Genomic DNA, 21,069 nt, shown 5'->3' with positions numbered 1-21,069 from the left:
CCACCAACATTCAGGTTTATTTATTTTTTTTGTTACTCCATTGAAATAGAACAGGGAAAATATCAGATCTAAACTATCATTGAGGCTTGAGGACTGGGTTGGGGAGAATGGAACCATGCTGCAGTACCCGATACAGCCACAACCAGATATACGGCGTGTGTCTGGATAAACAGTGAAGGAACCCCCTCATTTAGCTGGTAACGCCCCCAACCCCACCAATTAACCATTCATGGCCTGTCCTGATGAAATGTTCCTAGAACGCTATGGGACACTGTTGTTTATATTCCATGTTCCCTGCCTGGGGCCAGTTGGGTAAATCACAATATACATTACAAAAAAAGCTATGCATGCACTTTGTAAATATATGATGCTGCAGTGAGGCCCCTGCCAGAAAGCTGATATATGGTATTAAAGGGGTACTCCGGTGGAAACCTTTTTTTTAAATAAACTGGTGCCAGAAAGTTAAACAGATTTGTAAATTACTTCTATTAAAAAAAATCTTAATCCTTCCAGTACTTATTAGCTGCTGAATACTAAAGAGGAAATTATTTTCTTTTTGGAACACAGTGCTCTCTGCTGACATCATGACCACAGTGCTCTCTGCTGACATCTCTTACCATTTTAGGAACTGTCCAGAGCAGCATATGTTTGCTATGGGGATTTTCTCCTACTCTGGACAGTTCTTAAAATGGACAGAGGTGTCAGCAGAGAGCACTGTGGTCATGATGTCAGCAGAGAGCACTGTGTTCCAAAAAGAAAAGAATTTCCTCTTTAGTATTCAGCAGCTAATAAGTACTGGAAGGATTAAGATTTTTTTAATAGAAGTAATTTACAAATCTGTTTAACTTTCTGGCACCAGTTGATAAATAAATAAAAAAGTTTTCCACCGAAGTACCCTTTTAATGTTGCTGGTGATTTTTGGCCATACATTTTCCTATGACAAGGCTGAAGTGCCGTAGCACAGGAGAAGAGAGGAGAAGTGTTGTCGTAACCACACTAAGCGAAACTAGCGTCTAACCCAGTGTTTTCCAACCAGGGTGCCTTAGGTTGTAGTTTTGCAACAGCTGCAGGCGCGCTGGTTGGGAAACACTGGTCTAACCAATGGTGTCTCTATGCAAGAAAAAGGAAGTAAAGAAAGTTTCTCATGAACTGAATGTCTGACAAGATTCCACATTTTTAGGGTAATATTTTTTTTTTTTGTCTTATGTGAGGAATAGAGATGAGCGAACTTACAGTAAATTCGATTCGTCACGAACTTCTCGGCTCGGCAGTTGATGACTTTTCCTGCATAAGTGAGTTCAGCTTTCAGGTGCTCCGGTGGGCTGGAAAAGGTGGATACAGTCCTAGGAGACTCTTTCCTAGGAATGTATCCACCTTTTCCAGCCCACCGGAGCACCGGAAAGCTGAACTAATTTATGCAGGATAAGTCATCAACTGCCGAGCCGAGAAGTTCGTGACGAATCGAATTTACTGTAAGTTCGCTGTGAGGACCTTTCTCTGAATCTACTCTGCAGCACTGGCTTGTGGAAATGTATGAAGTATAGTATAACAGGAAAAAGGTACAAAGTATCAAAATAAAATGTTTTTTAAATAAAAAAATAAAGTGTAGCAAATAAATAAATGGCCCTTTCCCATAAAAAGCCGTATGTTATCGTAGAAAAACAAAATTCCAAAACCCTATAAAGAATAGGTATTGCCATGTTTGTCTTGTGAGAAGGAAAAAAAACATGAAAAAAGCCGTACAAATCCACAGTATAAAGATAACACCATTTTTACCGTACATAAAAGCCGTGTAGAGAATGTATCACTAATATAAAGTACAAAATGTCACAAAACAATCTAAAAATGTATTTTTTCAGTCACAGCATTGCAAAGTTATTACCAATGCCGCCCGGTCATTAACCCCTTAAGGACTCAGGGTTTTTCCGTTTTTGCACTTTCGTTTTTTCCTCCTTACCTTTTAAAAATCATAACCCTTTCAATTTTCCACCTAAAAATCCATATTATGGCTTATTTTTTGCGTCGCCAATTCTACTTTGCAGTGACATTAGTCATTTTACCCAAAAATGCACGGCGAAACGGAAAAAAAAATCATTGTGCTACAAAATCGAAAAAAAAACGCCATTTTGTAACTTTTAGGGGCTTCCGTTTCTACGCAGTGCATATTTCGGTAAAAATTACACCTTATTATTATTCTGTAGGTCCATACGGTTACAATGATACCCTACTTATATAGGTTTGATTTTGTCGCACTTCTGTAAAAAATCATAACTACATGCAGGAAAATGTATATGTTTAAAAAATGTCATCTTCTGACCCCTATAACTTTTTTATTTTTCCACGTACAGGGCGGTATGAGGACTTATTTTTTGCGCCGTGATCTGAAGTTTTTATTGGTATGATTTTAGTTTTGATCTGACTTTTTGATCACTTTTTATTCATTTTTTTAATGGTATAAAAAGTGACCAAAATACGCTTTTTTGGACTTTGGAATTTTTTTGCGCGTACGCCATTGACCGTGCGGTTTAATTAATGATATATTTTTATAGTTCAGACATTTACGCACGCGGCGATACCACATATGTTTATTTATTTATTTTTTACACTGTTTTATTTTTTTTATGGGAAAAGGGGGATGATTCAAACTTTTATTAGGGAAGGGGTTAAATGACCTTTAATAACACTTTATTTTACTTTTTTTTTGCAGTGTTATAGGTCCCATAGGGACCTATAACAATGCACACACTGATCTCTCATCCTGATCACAGGCGTGTATTAACACGCCTGTGATCAGCATTATCGGCGCTTGACTGCTCCTGCCTGGATCTCAGGCACGGAGCAGTCATTCGTCGATCAGACACCGAGGAGGCATGTAAGGGCCCTCCCGGTGTCCGGCAAGCTGTTCGGGACGTCGCGATTTCACAGCGGCGGTCCCGAACAGCCCGACTGAGCAGCCGGGTCACTTTCAGTTTCACTTTAGAAGCGGCGGTCAGCTTTGACCGCCGCTTCTAAAGGGTTAATACCGCACATCGCCGCGATCGGCGATGTGTGGTATTAGCCGCGGGTCCCGGCCGTTGATGAGCGCCGGGACCGACGCGATATGATGCAGGATCGCGGCGCGATCCCGCTTCATATCGCGGGAGCCGGGGCAGGACGTAGATATACGTCCGGCGTCGTTAAGGGGTTAACGTCAAAACAGTCTGTATCATGAAAGGGTTAAGCGCTGTCCCATTCATTACAGAGCGGTCCCGAGATAGGTGTGATAAGTTCATTCTGGCCGGAGTTCTCCTTTAAAGGAGCATTTAGTTCCGAACGTTGGGTGTGGGCTGCGGGGTCGTGACGTCACGGCCACGCCCCCTCAATGCAAGTCTATGGGAGGGGGCGTACGCCCCCTCCCATAGACTTGCACTGAGGGGGCGTGGCATGATGGCACAAGGGGGCATGGCCGTGATGTCACAACTAGTGTTGGGCGCGAATATTCGCAATATTCGCAAATTCGCGAATATGGCGCTATATATTCGCAATTACGAATATTCACTTTTTTTTTTCACAGTGCACATCACAGTGATCATCCCTCCCTGCTCCCAGCTTGTGGTCTAAACAAGGCTCCAATACTAGCTACTGTGTCAGATTGGCACGCACGCGAAAATTTGCATATGCGAAAATTCGTGACTATTGATCCCTCCCTTCTTTTAGCTTGTGAGCCAATGAGAATGATCATGTTTGCTGAAGATCGCGCAAATTTTATGGTGCATAGTAAAAAAAAAGGCAGCGAACAGAGATGAGCGAACTTACAGTAAATTCGATTCGTCACGAACTTCTCGGCCCGGCAGTTGATGCCTTTTCCTGGGTAAATTAGTTCAGCCTTCAGGTGCTCAGGTGGGCTGGAAAAGCTGGATACAGTCCTAGGAAAGAGTCTCCTAGGACTGTATCCACCTTTTCCAGCCCACCGGAGCACCGGAAAGCTGAACTAATTTATGCAGGAAAAGCCATCAACTGCCAAGCCGAGAAGTTCGTGTCGAATCGAATTTACTGTAAGTTCGCTCATCTCTAGCAGTGAATTTTGCGAATATATGACAAATATTCATCCATATATTCGCGAAATATCGCAAATTCGAATATGGCCTATGCCGCTCAACACTAGTCACAACCCTGCAGCTCGCACCCAACGTTTGGAACTAAATGTTCTGAACGCTGGGGCAGGGGAGTACCCCTTTAAACTCACAACTCAGCCTCCTCCTCTCTGCAGAATGAGCCCAGTTAAGGTCACTGAGAATGCCCAGATACCTTTCCCATTAATTTCAATGTGACATGTCAATTTCAATGCCCATGTTCTTGAGGCTTGCAGCAAAGCATATCTCTAAATGCTGTTAAAAAGAGCCCAGGCAAGATGGCTGCCCAAATAATTATATGATTGAGTGTTGGCTGAGGGGTCGTGACGTCAATGCAAGTGTGTTTAACCAGTTCAGAGGGCTTTGAGAAATTTGGCATGTCTAGCCTTTAGAAACTAACAGTACAATGATCCCTCAACATACAATGGCCTCAACATACAATAGTTTCAACATACAATGGTCTTTTCTGGACCATTGTAAGTTGAAACCAGACTCAACATACAATGCTACAGACAATCCAGATCTGTGAAACGTGTCAGCGGCTGGAAGAACTGACCAATCAGAATGGACATTTCACTGGTAAAACACCTGTATTACTGAAGTGCATGCACTGACTGGTGTCTGGTAGTGCCCCCTACAGTACAGGGTGGTATTACATGCTCTGTACTACTCTTTACCTGTATTACTGAAGTGTATGCACTGACTGGTGTCTGGTAGCGCCCCCTACAGTACAGGGAGGTATAACATGTTCTGTACTACTCTTTACCTGTATTACGGAAGTGCATGCACTGACTGGTGTCTGGTAGCGCCCCCTACAGTACAGGGAGGTATTACATGTTCCGTACTCTTTACCTGTATTACTGAAGTGCATGCACTGACTGATGTCTGGTAGCGCCCCCTACAGTACAGGGAGGTATTACATGTTCTGTACTACTCTTTACCTGTATTACTGAAGTGCATGCACTGACTGATGTCTGGTAGCGCCCCCTACAGTACAGGGAGGTATTACATGTTCTGTATTCTTTACCTGTACCAGGGTTAGCTGCTCCTTTGGACACCAGGTGAGGGCGACTCCATGTTACTTTTTTAGGACATTGTGTGTTTTATACAGGACCCGGAAGAAGCTCCAGTCATCTACATAGACCAGTGTTTCCCAAGCAGGGTGCCTCCAGCTGTTGCAAAACTACAACTCTCAGCATGCCCGGAGAGCCTTTGGCTGTCCGGGCATGCTGGGAGTTGTAGTTTTGCAACAGCTAGAAGCTCCCTGCATGGGAAACACTGACATAGACAGTGATTACAGCTCCCAGCAGATCTTTCCTACGTTTATATGGAAGGATTTGCTTTATCTATATTAGTTATCTACTTATTTTTCTTTAAAGGGGTACTCCGGTGAAAACCTTTTTTCTTTTAAATCAACTGGTGGCAGCAAGTTAAACATATTTGTAAATTACTTCTATTAAAAAATCTTAATCCTTCCAGTACTTATTAGCTGCTGAATGCTACAGAGGAAATTCCTTTCTTTTTGGAACACTGATGACATCACGAGCACAGTGCTCTCTGCTGACATCTCTTTCCATTTTAGCAACCATGCATAGCAGATGTATGCTAAGGGCAGCATGGTGGCTCAGTGGTTAGCGCTGCTGCCTTGCAGTGCTGGGGACTTGGGTTCAAATCCCACTAAGGACAACAATAAATAAAGAGTTATTATTATTATAATGACGTCAGCAGAGAGAACTGTGCTCGTGATGTCATCAGAAAGCATTCCAAAATGAAAAGAATTTCCTCTGTAGTATTCAGCAGCTAATAAGTACAGGAAGGAGTAAGATTTTTTAATAGAAGTAATTTACAAATATGTTTAACTTTCTGCCACCAGTTGATTTAAAAGAAAAAAGGTTTTCACCGGAGTACCCCTTTAACTCTCACTTTTTTCGTATTTTTGGATGACATTTTGGTGCCTTTAGAACCAATTACCAGGTTTCCATAGAGTTCTGGTCTCAACATACAATGGTCCCAACATACAATGGTCGTCTCAGAATCAATTAATATTGTAACTTGAGGGACCACTGTATATGGAGATCCTAAAGGGAACTACTCTGTACCATGCACACTATTATTCTGGTCACTCAATAGAAAACCAAAATCTTTAGAGTTTTCCAGTGCAGACTATTCTGACATAAGACATCATGGGGGAGATTTATCAAAACCTGGGCAGAGGAAAACTTAACCAGTTGCCCATAGCAACCAATCAGATCGCTGCTTTCATTTTAATGAAGCCCTGTGAAAAATGAAAGAAGCGATCTGATTGGTTGCTATGGGCAACTTGGCAAGTTTTCCTCTGCACAGGTTTTGATAAATCTCCCCCATGTGAGCTCAGAAGACGGGTCACTCAAGAACTTCTCACTACCATATGACTGTCCTGAGACAGGTCCTGAGAGGGCATTTAGATCCTGTTGTGAAGAACAGACCCTGATGGGGAGAATTTAAAGGGGTACCCCTGTGGAAAACACAACTGGTGCCAGAAAGTTAAACAGATTTGTAAATGACTTCTATTAAAAAAATCTTTACCCTTCAAGGACTTATTAGCAGCTGTATGCTACAGAGGAAGTTGTGTAGTTCTTTCCAGTCTGAACCATAGTGCTCTCTGCTGACAACACTGTCCATGCCAGGAACTGTCCAGAGAAAGAGAGGTTCTCTATTGGGATTTGCTCCTGGTTTGGACAGTTCCTGACACAGAGAGAGGTGGTAGCAGTGAGCAGCAGAGAGAACTTCCTCTGGAGCATACAGCAGCTGATAAGTACTGGAAGGATTAAGGATTTTTTTTTTTTATATAGAAATAATTTACAAATCTGTTTAACTTTCTGGCATCAGTTGATTTGAAACCATATGTTTTCCACCAGAATCCCCGTTTGAATTCTGGAAGGACATATCCTGATGGGGAGGTCAGATCCGGATAGGGTAGTCAGTTCCCGTTGTAAAGGATAAATCCTGATGAGGATCATAGAAATAATGATGGAAGGAACAGACCAAATTCTATTCTTTTTTAATTTCTTTTTTTGTCTTGTCTTGTTCACAGTGCTCTCTGCTGACACCTGATGCCCATATCAGGAACTGTCCAGAGCAGGAGAAAATCCCCATAGCAAACCTATGCTGCTCTGGAAAGGTCAGCAGAGAGCACTGTGGACAAGACAAAAAAAGAAATTAAAAAAGAAAAGAATTTCCCTGTAGCATACAGCCACTTAAAAGTACTGGAAGGGTAAAGATTTTTTAAATAGAAGTAATTTACAAATCTCTAACTTTCTGGCACCAGTTGATTTAACAATAAATAAATAAATAAATGTTTTCCACCGGAGTACTCCTTTAACCCCTTAACGACGCAGGACGTAAATGTGCGTCCTGGTGAGGTGGTACTTAACGCACCAGGACGTACATTTAGGTCCTAAGCATAACCGCGAGCATCGGAGCGATGCCCGGATCATGCGCGGCAGGTCCCGGTTGCTGATTGCAGCCAGGGACCCGCCTGTAATGGGGGACATCCGCGATCCCGCGGATGTCCGCCATTAACCCCTCAGATGCCGTGATCAATACAGATCACGGCATCTGCAGCATTGCGGTCATTAAAATGGATGATCAGATCGCCCGCAGCGCTGCCACAGCTATCCGATCATCCAGCGTGGCAGACGGAGGTCCCCTCACCTGGCTCCGCTGCCTTCCGGGAGTCTTCTGCTCTGATCTGCCTTCCCGCAGACCAGAGCAGAAGATGACCGATAATGCTGATCAGCGCTGTGTCCTATACATAGCACTGAAAGGTATTAGCAATTGAATGATTGCTATAAATAGTCTCCTATGAGGACTATTAAAGTGTAAAAATAAAAGTTAAAAAAAGTAAAAAAAATTAAGTAAAAAATAATTTGAAAACCCCCTCCCCCAATAAAAATGTAAATTGTCCCATTTTCCCTATTTCACCCCCAAAAAGTGTTAAAAAAAATATTTTATATACATATTTGGTATCGCCGCATGCGTAAATATCTGAACTAATAAAATAAAATGTTAATGATACCGTACGGTGAACGGCTTGAACGTAAAAAAAAAAAAAAAAGTCCAAAATAGCTTCTTTTTAATAACATTTTATTCCAAAAAATTATAAAAATGAAACCTGTCAGACAGTATTGGACATGCTTAGGAAGGAACTGAGCTTGTCCTGGGGCTACATGGCTATGTTGTGAGATCACCATAATGCTGAGGCTAGCTTTTTGTGAACTGGCTGATTCCTGATGGATTTTGTCCCAACTACTAATCCCATAATTCCTTATTTGTAAGTGTTAGGTCACTTCTCTCCCTCCCACACCATCAGCCACCCCACCCATTGAAACACACCTGTGATCCTTTCCATGCAATAGACCAGTGTTTTCTGACTAGGGTGCCTCAAGCTGTTGCAAAACTACAGTTCACTGCAGAATGATCTCCCTCCCACCCAGCGGTCGCTCCACCCATTGAAGCACAGGCAGGCTCCCTCTGAACACCTGACTAGTGATGTAATGTCTCGGGCCACACTGAAACCTGGGAAAACCTGAGACGACACTCATTTTGTATGCTGTTATAAATAAACATTAGGGCAAAGGTCACACAAGAATTGTGGGACGACCATGACACACAGGTACAGACACTATATGATGAATTACACTAACTTTACAGCCCCTGTAGCATAGTCATATAAAAAAAAGAATCCAGGAATATCCCTTTAACCCCTAGCACCTTGGATAATCTGCTGTCATAGCTCTGTACCCCCTCCCACCCAGTAGTCATGTAACTTTCACTTTTCACAGTCCTCAGATTGCTCCTGATACATTTGCTAATATTTGTTTAGGCTGTTGCCAGTGTGACATTTGTATTTGACATTGGATTTTGCATTGTTGTGCTCTGAGTAGTCTGTCAGCAGGGATACATTTAGGGCTCAGACATAAGTAGCGGCCCTATGTGGGCGAGGTGCAGCCCCATGCAACTAAACAAACCTACTGTCATGAATAAATGTTGGAAAGTTAGATAGCACTATGTCTAATGGTCACATTGCAGCTCATCTGGACGAGTATTTTTTTTAAATAAAGTTTTATTCTATTGTACGGATTGTTTCTTTACTTAGGAGAGCGGTGATAACAACCTCCGGATCTCAAGCAGATGACTGACTGTTTACAATGGAAAGAAGTCTGAGCGGTGATAACAACCTCCGGATCTCAAGCAGATTACTGACTGTTTACAATGGAAAGAAGTCTGTGAAAGGGACACAAATGACAGATCATCATGAAGCAGTGTGTAGTCTGTCAGTCCCCGGTGCTGCCCCTGAGAGCTGGTAGACTGATACATTGTAGCCAACGAGTACAGTGAGATTTGATAACTTGCTGCTGATTTGTTTAGCTCACAGAGCATTGTCTAGATCAGAGGTCTCCAACCTGTGGACCTCCAGATGTTGTGTGGCGTTGGGGTGTGAGATGAAGGGCAGATGTTATAACCCCAGGGGCAGATGTTATTAACCCCTTCTTGTCGTGACGCCAGGGTGTGGTTTAGCCTTAACCACCCTAAGGTAATGCCGCTGGTTCTGGGCTAGGCACAATGAAGACACCGATGCCAAGTTACGGACAAATGACAGCTTTACTGAGGGTAGACAGGTGATACAGTCTATGCAGTACAGCCAATATCCCAAGGAGGTGACCAGAGGCACAGGGGGACCTCGCAGGCTTGCTGGGACTTGCAATTAGATGACTATAGTTGACTTGCAATTGACAAGAGGCTGCAGGCTATAGGCTTGAGGCCTCCAATGCTCCGGACACACACACTGAGACGACTTGACTGCACTGGACCTCAGGAACTAAGAGAGAGATTGCAGCCCCTACTCTGGGTATATAGGGGGACTGTGCAAGGAGCCCATAGGTCACTTAGGGGGGTCACCTGGTCACTAGTGCCTCCTGGGTAACAATCTCGGGGTATAACAATTAAAGAAACAGTACAGTATTAATATCACAACGTATATACACAGGGGATAATACATAAAGGGGGACCTGGGGACATGGAGAGACTCTGCCTGACACGGCAGGAGAGGTATGGGGAAACACCATCCCATACTTGGCCACCACAGTTGCAAAATTACAACTCCCAGCATGCCCGGACAGCCAACGGCTGTCCGGTCATGCTGGGAGTTGTAGTTTTGCAACATCTGCAAGTCCACTGGTTGGAGACCACTGGTCTAGATGATACAATTGTCTCTACTTGTCTCTAGCTGAGAGCAGGACTAGCTATGTACAATGTATCAGTCTGGAGTCCAGGATGTTTAGCTCACAGAGCATTGTCTAGACTGGATACAATTGTCTCCACTTCTCAGCTGAGAACAGGACTAGCTATGTACAGTGCATCAGTCTGGAGTCAAGGATGTTTAGCTCACAGAGCATTGTCTAGACTGGATACAATTGTCTCCACTTCTCAGCTGAGAGCAGGACTAGCTATGTACAATGTATCAGTCTGGAGCCCAGGCTGTTTAGCTCACAGAGCATTGTCTAGACTGGATACAATTGTCTCCACTTCTCAGCTGAGAGCAGGACTAGCTATGTACAGTGCATCAGTCTAGAGTCCAGGGTGTTTAGCTCACAGAGCATTGTCTAGACTGGATACAATTGGCTCCACTTCTCAGCTGAGAGCAGGACTAGCTATGTACAATGTATCAGTCTGGAGTCCAGGATGTTTAGCTCACAGAGCATTGTCTAGACTGGATACAATTGTCTCCACTTCTCAGCTGAGAGCAGGACTAGCTATGTACAATGTATCAGTCTGGAGTCCAGGATGTTTAGCTCACAGAGCATTGTCTAGACTGGATACAATTGTCTCCACTTCTCAGCTGAGAGCAGGACTAGCTATCTACAATGTATCAGTCTGGAGTCCAGGCTGTTTAGCTCACAGAGCATTGTCTAGACTGGGTACAATTGTCTCCACTTCTCAGCTGAGAGCAGGACTAGCTATGTACAATGTATCAGTCTGGAGTCCAGGATGTTTAGCTCACAGAGCATTGTCTAGACTGGATACAATTGTCTCCACTTCTCAGCTGAGAGCAGGACTAGCTATGTACAATGTATCAGTCTGGAGTCCAGGCTGTTTAGCTCACAGAGCATTGTCTAGACTGGGTACAATTGTCTCCACTTCTCAGCTGAGAGCAGGACTAGCTATGTACAATGTATCAGTCTGGAGTCCAGGATGTTTAGCTCACAGAGCATTGTCTAGACTGGGTACAATTGTCTCCGCTTCTCAGCTGAGAGCAGGACTAGCTATGTACAATGTATCAGTCTGGAGTCCAGGATGTTTAGCTCACAGAGCATTGTCTAGACTGGATACAATTGTCTCCACTTCTCAGCTGAGAGCAGGACTAGCTATGTACAATGTATCAGTCTGGAGTCCAGGCTGTTTAGCTCACAGAGCATTGTCTAGACTGGATACAATTGTCTCCACTTCTCAGCTGAGAGCAGGACTAGCTATGTACAATGTATCAGTCTGTAGTCCAGGATGTTTAGCTCACAGAGCATTGTCTAGACTGGATACAATTGTCTCCACTTCTCAGCTGAGAGCAGGACTAGCTATGTACAATGTATCAGTCTGGAGTCCAGGCTGTTTAGCTCACAGAGCATTGTCTAGACTGGGTACAATTGTCTCCACTTCTCAGCTGAGAGCAGGACTAGCTATGTACAATGTATCAGTCTGGAGTCCAGGATGTTTAGCTCACAGAGCATTGTCTAGACTGGGTACAATTGTCTCCGCTTCTCAGCTGAGAGCAGGACTAGCTATGTACAATGTATCAGTCTGGAGTCCAGGATGTTTAGCTCACAGAGCATTGTCTAGACTGGATACAATTGTCTCCACTTCTCAGCTGAGAGCAGGACTAGCTATGTACAATGTATCAGTCTGGAGTCCAGGCTGTTTAGCTCACAGAGCATTGTCTAGACTGGATACAATTGTCTCCACTTCTCAGCTGAGAGCAGGACTAGCTATGTACAATGTATCAGTCTGTAGTCCAGGATGTTTAGCTCACAGAGCATTGTCTAGACTGGATACAATTGTCTCCACTTCTCAGCTGAGAGCAGGACTATCTATGTACAATGTATCAGTCTGGAGTCCAGGATGTTTAGCTCACAGGGCATTGTCTAGTCTGGATACAATTGTCTCCACTTCTCAGCTGAGAGCAGGACTAGCTATGTACAATGTATCAGTCTGGAGTCCAGGATGTTTAGCTCACAGAGCATTGTCTAGACTGGATACAATTGTCTCCACTTCTCACCTGAGAGCAGGACTAGCTATGTACAATGTATCAGTCTGGAGTCCGGGCTGTTTAGCTCACAGAGCATTGTCTAGACTGGATACAATCGTCTCCACTTCTCAGCTGAGAGCAGGACTAGCTATGTACAATGTATCAGTCTGGAGTCCGGGCTGTTTAGCTCACAGAGCATTGTCTAGACTGGATACAATTGTCCCCACTTCTCAGTTGAGAGCAGGACTAGCTATGTACAATGTATCAGTCTGGAGTCCAGGATGTTTAGCTCACAGAGCATTGTCTAGACTGGATACAATTGTCTCCACTTCTCAGTTGAGAGCAGGACTAGCTATGTACAATGTATCAGTCTGGAGTCCAGGATGTTTAGCTCACAGAGCATTGTCTAGACTGGATACAATTGTCTCCACTTCTCAGTTGAGAGCAGGACTAGCTATGTACAATGTATCAGTCTGGAGTCCAGGATGTTTAGCTCACAGAGCATTGTCTAGACTGGATACAATTGTCTCCACTTCTCAGTTGAGAGCAGGACTAGCTATGTACAATGTATCAGTCTGGAGTCCAGGATGTTTAGCTCACAGAGCATTGTCTAGACTGGATACAATTGTCTCCACTTCTCAGTTGAGAGCAGGACTAGCTATGTACAATGTATCAGTCTGGAGTCCAGGATGTTTAGCTCACAGAGCATTGTCTAGACTGGATACAATTGTCTCCACTTCTCAGTTGAGAGCAGGACTAGCTATGTACAATGTATCAGTCTGGAGTCCAGGATGTTTAGCTCACAGAGCATTGTCTAGACTGGATACAATTGTCTCCACTTCTCAGTTGAGAGCAGGACTAGCTATGTACAATGTATCAGTCTGGAGTCCAGGATGTTTAGCTCACAGAGCATTGTCTAGACTGGATACAATTGTCTCCACTTCTCAGTTGAGAGCAGGACTAGCTATGTACAATGTATCAGTCTGGAGTCCAGGATGTTTAGCTCACAGAGCATTGTCTAGACTGGATACAATTGTCTCCACTTCTCAGTTGAGAGCAGGACTAGCTATGTACAATGTATCAGTCTGGAGTCCAGGATGTTTAGCTCACAGAGCATTGTCTAGACTGGATACAATTGTCTCCACTTCTCAGTTGAGAGCAGGACTAGCTATGTACAGGTTACAGTCTCTGAATGCCATCAAGCATGTTCCCATTCACTGATAACATGCAAAAGTCTTGAAAATGTTTTACGTTTCAAGGTTCTAAATCTGAAACACAAAGTTAGCCACTACACAGCTTATTTATTCCCATGTGAAAGAGGAAGATCCCTTCGGTATTAATGTGAAGTAAATTCATTCTAATCAAACCTAAATCTCTTCGGTGTCACAAGGCAAAGAATATATCTGTGGTGACTCCTCTCTATAATAAGAAGTTGTTACTATGAACAGTGATTCAGAGACCTGGGGGGGGGGGGGGGGGGGGATTTATCAAAACCTGTTCAGAGGAAAAGTTGCTGAGTTGCCCATAGTAACCAATGAGACCGCTTCTTTCATTTTTAAAAAGGCCTCTGAAAAATGAAAGAAGCGATCTGATTGGTTGCTATGGGCAACTCAGCAACTTTTCGACAGGTTTTGATAAATCTCCCCCCTTTTGTATACTCGAATATTGAACCTAAACTGTATACTTTGTAAATGCGGCATACAAAAGGGTTAATTACGGAGGTCATAGCGGAGATTTATCAAAACCTGTGTAGAGGAAGAGCGTTGCCCATAGCAACCAATCAGATCGATTCTTTCATTTTTAAAGAGGCCTATGAAAAATGAAAGAAGCCATCTGACTGGTTGCTATTGGCAACGGCACCGCTCTTCCTCTACACAGGTTTTGATTACTCCCCCCCTATAACTTTTAATACAATCTACAAGAGTGGTGAACAAGTATTTCCATACAGTGGGTAAATAATACTTCACACAGTGCTGAAAAAATACTGTCATATACTGCACAACACCTACTCGGGGAGATTTTTTATAACCTGTCCAGAGGAAAAGTTGCTGAGTTGCCCATAGCAACCAATCAGATGGCTTCTTTAAGTTTTTTAAAAGGCCTCTGGAAAATGAAAGTAGCGATCTGATTGGTTGCTATGGGCAACTCAGCAACTTTTCCTCAGCACAGGTTTTGATAAATCTCCCTCACTGTATGTTTGCATTCTCTCTATATACATAAGATCTTTTCGGAACACAAGGATGTCCCAGTTACCTTTCTGCGGCCACGTGTTAACTTTAAAAACTCATGGACCGCCGGGAGGTAGTACACGCAGGGACGTCACTGACGTCCCGGCGCCTTCGCCCATAGCAACAGCAGAGCAGAGCGAAGCAGCGAGGATGCGTGGGCATGGTAAGTTACCGGCACATCAGCTTTAGTGTTGAGCGGCATAGGCCATATTCGAATTCACGATATTTTGCGAATATATGGACGAATATTCGTCATATATTCGCTAAATTCGCATATTTGCAATATTCGCGGTTTATTTTCGCATATGCGAAAATTAGCATATATAAAAATTAACATATGCAAAAATTCATATATGAGAAAATTAGCATATGCACATTTTCGCATATAAGAAAATTAGCATATGCTAATTTTCCCGTATACGTAAATTCGTACGCCAGTCTCACACAGTAGTATTAGAGCCTTCTTTACACCACACAAGCTGGAAGTAGAGAGGGATGATCACTGTGATGTGTACTGTGGAAAAAAAAATGCGATATTCGCGAATAAAATTTGCATTGCGAATATTCGCGAGCAACACTAGTCATCTTTGGTGCTCCGACCAACGCTCCTCCGGTCCCGGGACCTACTGCTATGGCCTAAATCACTAGTCAGACCACACATAGAATACTGTGCACAGTACTGGTCAGACCACACATAGAATACTGTGTACAGTACTGGGCACCAGTGTACAAGAAAGATATAGTGGAGCTGGAGAGGGTTCAAAGATGGGCAACAGGGTAATACGGGGAATGGGAGGACTACAGTACCCAGAAAGATTAGCAGAATTAGGGTTATTTAGTTTAGAAAAAAGAAGGCTTAGGGGAGACCTAATAACTATGTATAAATATATCAGGGGACCGTACAGAGATCTCTCCCATGATTTATTTATACCCAGGACTGTATCTATAACAAGGGGGCATCCTCTACGTCTAGAGGAAAGAAGGTTTCTACACCAGCACAGACGGGGGTTCTTTACTGTAAGAGCAGTGAGACTGTGCAATTCTCTCCCGGAGGAGGTGGTCATGGGGAACTCTGTAAAAAAATTCAAAAGGGGTCTGGATGTATTTTTGGAGAATAATAACATTGCTGGTAATGTATACAAGATTTATAGGGACAGAAGGTTGATCCAGGGATTTATTCTGATGCCATATTTGGGTCGGGAAGGAATTTTTACCTCTAGTATGAGGGTTTTTTGCCTTCCTCTGGATCAACTCAGTAGGGACTCATTAGGGATATAGGTTGAACTTGATGGACTCTGGTCTTTTTTCAACCTCATGAAATATGTTACTGAAGTGGGGCAGTACACAGGCATACAGCCTCAAGCCATACACTGTATATGGCTAAGGGCTGTATGTCTGTGGGGTCCACTGCCTACCTAATGTGGGGGACTATGCAGCACCTAATGTGGGGGAACTATACTACCAACCTAATGTGGGGGAACTATACTGCCAACCTAATGTGGGGGAACCATACTGCACCTGACGTGGGGGGGGGAACTATACTGCCAACCTAATGTGGGGGACCTACAACCTAATGTGGGGGAAACTATACTGCCTACCTAATGTGGGGGAGCTATACTGCCAACCTAATGTGGGGGAACTATACTGCACCTAATGTGGGGGGAACTATACTGCCAACCTAATGTGGGGGAACTACAACCTAATGTGGGGGAACTATACTGCCAGCCTAATGTGGGGGGAAACTATATTGCCAACCTAATGTGAGGGAACTACAACCTTATCTGGGGGAACTATGCTGGCATCCTAATGTGGGGGGAACTATGCTGCCTACCTAGTGTGGGGGAACTATGCTGACAAGCTAGTGTGGGGGAACAATGGTAAGGTACTGTATCGCGGTAGAGGGGTGGTCTTATACGGTGAGTATATCCCAAACTCTATATTTTAACTCTAAAAGTTGGGGGTCGTCTTATACGCCCAGTCGTCTTATATGCCGGAAAATTCTGTATATATATATATATATATATATATCACACAAGAAAACGTCCGGCACTCAGGAAGATGCAGATAAAACTTGTCAATGGCTTTATTCACACGCTGTAAGGTAGGACACAATATATATTTATATCTATTTATATCTATTCACAGCAGGAACTCAATTCCCATTAGCATTAGTCCTGTAGGAGCATATATATATATATATATATATATATATATATATGCATATATATATATATATATATATATATATATATATAGCAACTAGAGATGAGCGTATTTACAGTAAATTCGATTCGTCACGAACTTCTCGGCTCGGCAGTTGATGGCTTTTCCTGCATAAATTAGTTCAGCTTTCAGGTGCTCCCGTGGGCTGGAAAAGGTGGATACATTCCTAGGAGACTCTTTCCTAGGACTGTATCCACCTTTTCCAGCCCACCGGAGCACCTGAATTTATGCAGGATAAGTCATCAACTGCCGAGCCGAGAAGTTCGTGACGAATCGAATTTTCTGTAAGTTCGCTCATCTCTAATAGCAACCTCTTACATTAACCCTTAGTGATTACAGTGTCAAGACACTACACATCTTCTACAGAGCTCACTGACCTCCTGGCTATCTACCCTTCCAGATCACATATTGATGTGGATGAGTGTTTTCCAAGCGGTGGCTTTCCAGCTGTTCAAACACTACAGCTCCCAGCATGCCCCGGCTGGAGTTGTAGCGTTGCAGCAGCTGAAGAGCCACAAGTTGTAAAATACTGTTGTAGATGAAGACCACCAGCAGCCTGGCTCGGGGATCTTCTTTACTTCATCTAAAGGAGCGTCCCCCCCCAACCAGGGTGCCTCCAGCTGTTGGAAAACTACAACTCCTAGCATGCCCGGACAGCCGAAGGCTGTCCGGGCATGCTAGGAGTTGTAGTTTTGCAACAGCTGGAGGCACCCCGGTTGGGAAACACTGATCTACACAATTCAATGCTAACTGGTCATGTATCTCCGACAATTGGTAACAGTGTTTGAAGTCTGCAGTGGAGTTTGCCATAACATAAAGCAGTCACATGCATGTTACTCACCATTGTGCTGGAGTGTAGTCTAAGGCTTAATGATTATCCCTTTGCATGGACTGGAAGCTGCTTTCAGAACACTTCCCCTTTTTTTTTTTTTGGCTTGTATCTCATATTCCTTCTTATCGTAGAATAATTATCGGGCTTTACTGTTGCAGAATATTCTCTGTTTAGGAGATATTTATACAGCAAGTAAAGACGCAAGGAAAGTACAAAGAGTGAGAGTTTACCGCCAGGGTTACCCAGCACCGTATAGTGGCAGCGAGAACTCTCCGGCTTCCCTGGGAGGGAAATTCTTGGGTTTCCTTTCTTCTGTATTTGCATATTTTATATATGGCCCTTTGATATATTACTTCACGACTTCTAAAGAAATGCTTATGTTATTTCATTTCCTTCTACTTTCGAGCTTAAAGGGGTACTCCGCCTAAGCTTGCCACCTTTCTTGCACAAAACATACCGGCCATGCTAATTTGCATAATAACATAACATCACAGGATACACATATGTGGGGGAAATGTTGTCCTATTCTGACCCCTATAACTTTATTATTTCTCCTTATACGGAGATATAGTTTTTAATGGTACCATTTTTGTTTTGATGTGTCTTTTTGATCCATTGTTCTTTATTAAAGGGGTTATCCAGGATTTATATATATATATATATATATATATATATATATATATATATATATATATCTCAACTGGCTCCAGAAAGTTAAACAGATTTGTAAATGACTTCTATTAAAATCTTAATCCTTTCATTACTTATGAGCTGCTGAAGTTGAGTTGTTCTTTTCTGTCTAAATGCTCTCTGATGACACCTGTCTCGGGAAGTGTCCAGAGTGGAAGCAAATGCCCGTAGCAAACCTCTTCTACTCTTGTGCAGTTCCCGAGACAAGCAGAGATGTCAGCAGAGAGCACTGTTGCCAGATAGAAAAGAACAACTCAACTTCAGCAGCTGATCATTATTGGAAGGATTAAGATTTTTTAATAGATGTCATTTACAAATCTCTTTAACTTTCTGGAGCCAGTTTTTTTTTTCCTGGAATACCCCTTTAAATTCAGGGGTTGCAGTTGGTTACTAGCAACAACTCCCAGCGTGCCCTGATACAGCCTCTGGCTCAGCAGCTGCCCCAAAGGAAAACTACAACTCCCAGCATGTTGGACTATATAGTAGTATATAGTATAGGTCAATTTTTCCCAACCAGGGGTGCTCCCAGCTGTTGCCAAATTACAACTCCCAGCATGCCCGGACAGCCGTTGGCATGCTGGGAGTTGTAGTTTTGAAAAAGCTGAAGGCGCTATGATTGGTTGGACAAATACCGTCTTTTGCATTGCCGGTATTTTTTATATAAAAATACCAGCAGGGTGGCCAAAACACCGGCAAGGTGGCGACCCTAACTGGACATCTTATCCCCTATTTAAAGGATAGGAGATAAAATGTTTGTTCGCTGCTGGGACCCCCGCGATCTCTGGGTGGCATCCCGGCATTGTGAACATTTTTGTTTAGAACCCTGGGTTTGGGCAGCCATGGTCATGACATCACATCATGCCCCCCGTCCGCCCGAACCAAGCGTTCTGAACAAAAATATTCAGAATGCCGGGGTGCTTCCCCTGAGATCGCAGAAAGTCCCATTGGTCGGACCCCTTGCAACCAGACATCTTATCCCCTTTCCTTTGAATAAAGGTTAAGATGTGGAGTACTCCTTTAACATTATTCTGTATTAACCCTTTAAGGACCCAGCCCAAATATACCTTAAAGGAGATATCCAGTGGTGAACAACTTATCCCCTATCCTAAGGATAAGGGATAAGTTGCAGATCGCGGGGGGTCTGGCTGAAAATTGAAAATGTTGCTTTTTTTTTTTTTTAACTTTGAAGCTCTCTGCTTATAAGGAAAATGGATATTCCAAATAAATTATACATTGATCCACATACAAAATATGTCTACTTTATGTTTGCATCATAAAGTTGACATGTTTTTACTTTTGGAAGACATCAGAGGGTTTCAAAGTTCAGCAGCAATTTTCCAATTTTTCACCAAATTTTCAAAATCGGAATTTTTCAGGGACCAGCTTAGTTTTGAAGTGGATTTGAAGGGCCTTCATATTAGAAATACCCCACAAATTACCCAATTATAAAAACTGCACCCCTCAAAGTATCCAAAATGACATTCAGTAAGTGTGTTAACCCTTTGTGTTTCACAGGAATAGCAGCAAAATGAAGGAGAAAATTCAAAATCTTCCTTTTTTACGCTCGTATTTTCTTGTAGACCCAGTTGTTGAATTTTTACAAGGGGTACTAGGAGAAAAAGCCCCCCAAAATTTGTAACCCAATTTCTCTCGAGTAAGGAAATACCTCATATGTGTATGTCAAGTGTTCGGCGGGCGCAGTAGAGGGCTCAGAAGGGAAGGAGCAACAATGGGATTTTGGAGAGTCAATTTAGCTGAAATGGTTTTTGGGGAGCATGTCACATTTAGAAAGCCCCTATGGTGCCAGAACAGCAGAAAAACACACTTTGGAAACTACACCCCTCAAGGCACGTAACAAGGGGTCCAGTTAGCCTTAACACCCCACAGGTGTTTGATGATTTTTCGTTAAAGTCGGATGTATAAATGGAAAAAACTTTTTTTTTCACTAAAGTGCAGTTTTTTCCCCAAATTTACCATTTTTACAAAGGGTAATGGGAGAAAATGCCCCCCAAAATTTGTAACCCCATCTCTTCTGAAACAAAAAACTGGATGTCCAGCGCCAAGGTTCGTGCAAAACAGATTATTTAATGCTTAAAAGGCCATAGTACGATTAAGGGTGCTAACGCACCTGAAACGCGTCACTTTATGACCCCTGCTATGGCATTTTAAGCATTAAAGAATCTGTTTTGCACGAACCTTGGCGCTGGACATCCAGTTTTTTGTTTTGCTAAGTGGTGCTGCCTCGCACAGTTCGTGCGCCTGGGGCCCTGGAGGGTGAGCTGAGAATTCCATTACACCCATCTCTTCTGAGTATGGAAATACCCCATGTTAGGACGTAAAATGCTCTGCGGGCGTACTACAATGCTCATAAGAGAATGAGTCACATTTGGCTTTTTGAAAGCAAATTTTGCTGAAATACGGTAGTTTTTGGGGGGCATGTCGCATTTAGGAAGCCCCTGTGGTGCCAGAACAACAAAAAATACCCACATGCATACCATTTTGGAAACTACACCCCTTAAGGAACGTAACAAGGGGTACAGTGAGCCTTAACTACCCACAGGTGTTTGACGACTTTTTGTTAAAGGATTTTTTTTTTACTAAAATGCAGTTTTTAACCTAAATTTTAAATTTTTACAAGGGGTAATAGGAGAAAATGACCCCCAAAATTTGTAACCCCATTTCTTGGGGAAATACCCCATGTGTGGA

At 43.0% G+C, this 21,069-nt stretch overlaps 1 protein-coding gene and 1 long non-coding RNA gene across 3 annotated transcripts in view; one reads left to right on the top strand and one right to left on the bottom strand.

The window, feature by feature from the left end:
• The window catches only part of FYB1 (FYN binding protein 1), a 171,877-nt gene extending 154,059 nt beyond the window's left edge, over positions 1–17,818 (bottom strand). Inside the window, exon 1 of one of the 2 annotated variants that reach the window (XM_056546052.1) lies at positions 17,683–17,818. In XM_056546052.1, the coding sequence (XP_056402027.1) occupies positions 17,683–17,685 (3 nt within the window). In that variant the 5' untranslated portion in view covers positions 17,686–17,818. The remainder of the gene's footprint in view (positions 1–17,682) is intronic. The other variant, XM_056546059.1, reaches the window with a different exon arrangement.
• The window catches only part of LOC130295392 (uncharacterized), a 129,595-nt gene that overhangs the window by 64,410 nt on the left and 44,116 nt on the right, over positions 1–21,069 (top strand). The gene's annotated exons all lie outside the window — the stretch shown is intronic.

Source organism: Hyla sarda, chromosome 1, assembly GCF_029499605.1.
Source record: "Hyla sarda isolate aHylSar1 chromosome 1, aHylSar1.hap1, whole genome shotgun sequence".
Taxonomy (NCBI): domain Eukaryota; kingdom Metazoa; phylum Chordata; class Amphibia; order Anura; family Hylidae; genus Hyla; species Hyla sarda.
This window is presented reverse-complemented; position numbering and strand designations above follow the sequence as displayed.